This window comes from Rhizomucor pusillus (genome assembly GCF_041956525.1).
Source record: "Rhizomucor pusillus strain CBS 183.67 unplaced genomic scaffold VTP01scaffold_5, whole genome shotgun sequence".
NCBI classification, from domain to species: Eukaryota; Fungi; Mucoromycota; class Mucoromycetes; order Mucorales; family Lichtheimiaceae; genus Rhizomucor; species Rhizomucor pusillus.
In genome coordinates, this window is record NW_027192147.1 from 1374867 (window position 1) to 1379272 (window position 4406).

The following is a 4406-nucleotide window of genomic DNA, read 5'->3' on the forward strand; positions in this document are numbered from 1 at the left end:
AGACGTTGATGGCAAAACATTGTTGCAAAGTTGCACAGAACTGAACGCAGTACGAAGCTAAAGGGTGATTCCTATTTGATAAACCGTAGTGGTCAACATCTCATTGTCATGCTCAAATTGAGCCAATGGCCTCTCCTAGAAGCGTTTTCTAAAAGGTTCCAAATGCATTTCTAAGCGCAAAGCTGGGGACGCTTCTTATAAATATGTATCCGGGAATAACCATTTTATGTCTATTTTTTTACAGTAATTCTAAAATGGGCTGCTATTGGCGCAAAATCAGTAAGAGCACAGCGCAAAACAATGTCTCCACTAGCGCAAATTATTAGGAAATCCTGCATTTTATAAGGCCGCTCGTAAGTGAGCCGAATAAAATATACATGAAAAATCGAATGAAATGTGCAAAGCCAAAAAAAAAACTTGACCGGGGGATTCATTGCTATCTTGGGGGTCGTTCAAGATTCATTTTCAATAGTCACTTACTCATCTATACGAACAAGAAAAAAAGGAAATACTGGCTGGAAAAGGCAAAGGAAGACTGAAAAATCCCGGCAGGAAATGATGTAAAGATCAAAAGTCTGCAAAAGAAGACTTTTGAAAACGTACTTGCAATCATGTACATACCAAAGTGACAATCGCAAACGATCCAAGTTGCAATGGCCAAAAGGAACAATGATCTACATGATATATTACATAAAGCATGAAAGAAATCATATGTACAGAGTGAAAAGAAATATAAAGAACAGAAATTTGAAAAATGCTAGGAACATAATTCATGGATATAAAGGAATATTACTGAAGAAATGAACGAGAATGCAATGAACGCAAGGAGAATAGTTTAAAATCGCCGTCGGTATTTTTGCGGGTAAAAAGAAGGTGTAAGAGGCGAAGTGGGAGATGGTCCTTTGAAGGATGGAATAAACGGCCTTGTCTTATTCAGGTATGCATTCTTCCATCAACTTCTTGATTTGCCAAAGGAGCGTATGGAGTGCAGTAATTTCGGTGCAAAGCTTTCTGCGCAAGCAGGATAGTTTCAATCCTGGAATACAAGTTGACTTCCAAGAAGCAAAGTAGCGTATGGAATTATCTCATAACGGTGGCGATATATTTTCGTAGATAACACCCACAAGCAACGCATTTTGTAACTGAAAATCTCGAATAAAGTAGAAATCGATATTATGAATTGCTTTTAGATTATAAGTATATTTGAAGAAACATGTACAAAGAAGAATGGGAAGTGTAAATACAGTGGATGCTATTCGTTCCCAAGGCGCCTCTTGACCGCAGCTGGCACACTGTCGTTGTCGTCGTGAGATGCTCTGCGCTTGCGTTCATTTGGAGGAGACAATAGACCAGAGTTGTTTGCAACGTCGACGGCCACGCAAGGCAAGGAAGATTGCTTAATGTGACCGAGCTCTTCAACAGGCGTAGGCATGCCAAGATCAACGCGCGTGACAACCTTGCGCTGCCACTGGACTTGGACAGGATCCTCAGGGCAGGCGGCGGCGGCCGTCGTCGTCGTCGTCGGGGCAACGGAGACAGTGGGCAGGCGATACTTGAGGTGACTTTGGAGCATTAGGATCCATTGATCGTATGTATCTTTCTTGACAAACAGCGACCAATCCAACAGCTGGAGCATGACTTTCTCGGCATGATTGACTTCGGCTACACTGAGACCACTGACTTTGCTCCACGCAGAGTTCTTGTAGGTCTTATCCTGGAGGAACTTGTGTGCACAAATGAGGGCAGCCAAGAACATGCGGCGTCCGCAGGATATGTACACGTCGTCGTGTTTGCGTTCGAGTACTCTCGGTCTGATGCGGAAGAGATAAAAGATGGCAAGCTGTAACGTGGAATGTGTGGTACGCGAATGTTTGAGAATGTGGTGAAGAAAAGTGCTGAGGTTTACAATAGGGCGGTTGCCGTTTGAGGGAGCATTGGTGGCATTGGGCCAGATGGAAGCGATCGCTTGGACTGTAACGTCTAACCCAGGAGTTAGGAATTGGTTGTGTAACCAGGGCTGCGACAGAAGAAGCTTACCAACTAGAGCGTTCACATAAGCCCTTTGCTGCTCGTGATAAGCTGTAGGAGATGACGGTTTGGGTTGAGGGAGAGGTTGTTGTTGTTGTATGCCATGGTAGTCGACAGTTGCCATCGAATGTAGCAGAAACGAGAGCAAGGCTGGGCGAGGATGGGGGTATTTATGGGTGAGCTCGTGCGTACCAATCGGATGCGCAGCAGTGGTTGCCTTTGGGAGCGTGACTGCCGGCTGCGGTGCTGCTGTTACGTGGTTGTAGGAGTTAATCATAGGATTGGTGCTTGGCAAGCCGTTCAAATAAGGCTCTATCGGTGATTGTGCTTCTTATGGTAAAGGTGGTTTCTTGGTTCAGTTACTGGGATAAGGCTTTCCAAATGATATATTCGTCGTCGTGCGTTTATTAGATAGCCTTCTCTTCTTCCTGAACCCTTGTTTAAAAGTCGGATGCAATAATGGCGAAAATCATGATAAGGGCGATGGTTTAAGTCGAAAACTGTTAGGTAGTGCTGCGTTTGAGGATTATTGGTTACAAATAGAAAGAGTCGTAGTTGTTGTTGTTAAGAGAGAGGATTAGTTAAGCAAAAAGGAAAAGGGGGAGCGGTTTTATAAGCGAGGGAAAAAAGAAGAAACAAGGAAAAAATCTAAGCGACGGAGGGGACGGGGCTGCTGGACAGTGACTCACACCAGCCAATTTCCGTATTGAAAAATTTTGGGCTTCCGATGGGCTGCGGTCATTTGTCATGCCACACCAATCCCACCAATCTCCGGATCTCGTCAAAAAGGTGCAATCCCGGATCGATCTTTGAAAATCGTAGTGGTACTGAGTCAATAATCTCTCTAACTGACTCATCCCTGCTTTGCCAGAGGACCTATGTATTCAAGTATCTGGTTCACCACCGCAGTGATGATGATGCCGCTGCTGCTGCTGCTTCTTCGCCTCGATCTCATCATCTGCGCAGCTTTTTCTAAATAAAGCAAACGTGACAAATGAGAACAGCGCCTCGCCTGCTAATGTGTCTTTTAAAGATGTACATACGTCAGCACTTGTTGCGATATTGTATCCATCTTTGTTTTGAATCATCGCTCTCTAACCTGATTAGCTCTGAATGGCGTTATGCTTCTTCCACCCACAACGGATCTCCATGGTAATTTTCCACGATCGATCTCACATCATGTCATTTTTTCTATCTCTATATCATGCTCTTCTCTTCACATCACACTGGATAATACTTTGGCAAGCTCGTCGCCTACTATCTTTGCTAGGTAATAGATGAATGAAGACAATACCTCACATAGCACGCAATTGATAAGATATGCTAAACTTTTGTCAGTATCAAAAGTATAAGTTACCAGGTATTTCCTGCGTGTGAATGCGTGGTAAATACTCCAAGATTTGTCATTGGATATTTTCTGTAAAGCAGCGAGGCGGGCTATCCAATCAGGAGAACTAGTCTACATGGCTCAACAAGTTACTCAAAACTTTATGCCGGGCCGGAGTGGGCTTTATAGCTGCTATACACGGACAAAACACCAATTCCGTCCGTCCGTCCGTCTACCTGATGTAGAACGGGCACCGATCCAAAATTGGCAAGCAAATCATCGATAATCAAGCAAACAAGGTAATGCCTCTACTGTGCCGCCATTGCTTTCCAATGCTGCGGCAGCAATTAGTCAATCAAATACCGTATTCCTTCTCGCAATCAACAACATGGGATTTCTACTTCCAATATCTAAATGCAAAGCGCAGATTGGTAAATCAAAAATCTTGGATAATGCCCTCCCCATATGTGTGTGTGTGTTTTTCTTTAGTAAGCCAAAAAGACAGCAAACAATTGTTATCAACAAGCTTTGGGAGTTCTCTTTGTTGGGATGACTCATTTGCACTTCTGAAAAATCTCTTTGCGCTTAGCAACCTAAAACATTGTTATTGGCGCTTTCCTCAGACAAAAGTCACTAAACCGCTTGGCGCTTGAATGTCCTGGTTTCTCTTTATTCTATAGCTACAGTAAATGAAACATCTTACCGAAAAAAAAGCATACGAAAGGACCTTTTCCCAAGGGAAGATTACGAATAAGAATCAATACATACAACCATCTTCAAGACTTTCCTACATTCATCGGATCAATGCATTTATTGTACAATATAGATAAAGAAATATAAAAATCGAAAGCAAACGATAAAGATGCGGCCTCTTTTCGAGGGATGGTTAAAAAACGACTCTGAATGCCGTATCTAACCTTTACAATCCACTTTTGTCACAGTTCGCCGCCTCAAGAATTTTTGGTGTCAGCTGGTTGTCTGGACTTAGCTCGTATCGCCTGACACTTGTCGAAAGTGATAAAAAAAGAGGTTTTGTATTATCCATACGTGA

General features: G+C 43.1%; 2 protein-coding genes across 2 annotated transcripts; both read right to left on the bottom strand.

Annotated features, from left to right (window-relative positions):
• Positions 1–1252: 1252 nt before the first annotated feature.
• VTP01DRAFT_8696 (uncharacterized protein) lies at positions 1253–2305 on the bottom strand (the record flags this gene model as incomplete). The annotated part of the gene is made up of 2 exons (XM_069387845.1): positions 1253–1980; positions 2038–2305. 2 exons carry the CDS (start codon positions 2303–2305, stop codon positions 1253–1255), a joined length of 996 nt encoding a protein of 331 aa, XP_069241574.1.
• Positions 2306–2340: 35 nt separating this feature from the next.
• Positions 2341–2777, bottom strand: VTP01DRAFT_8697 (uncharacterized protein; the record flags this gene model as incomplete). The annotated part of the gene is made up of 2 exons (XM_069387846.1): positions 2341–2541; positions 2718–2777. The coding sequence occupies 2 exons, from the start codon at positions 2775–2777 to the stop codon at positions 2341–2343; spliced, it is 261 nt and encodes an 86-aa protein (XP_069241575.1).
• Between the last annotated feature and the right edge of the window lie 1629 nt (positions 2778–4406).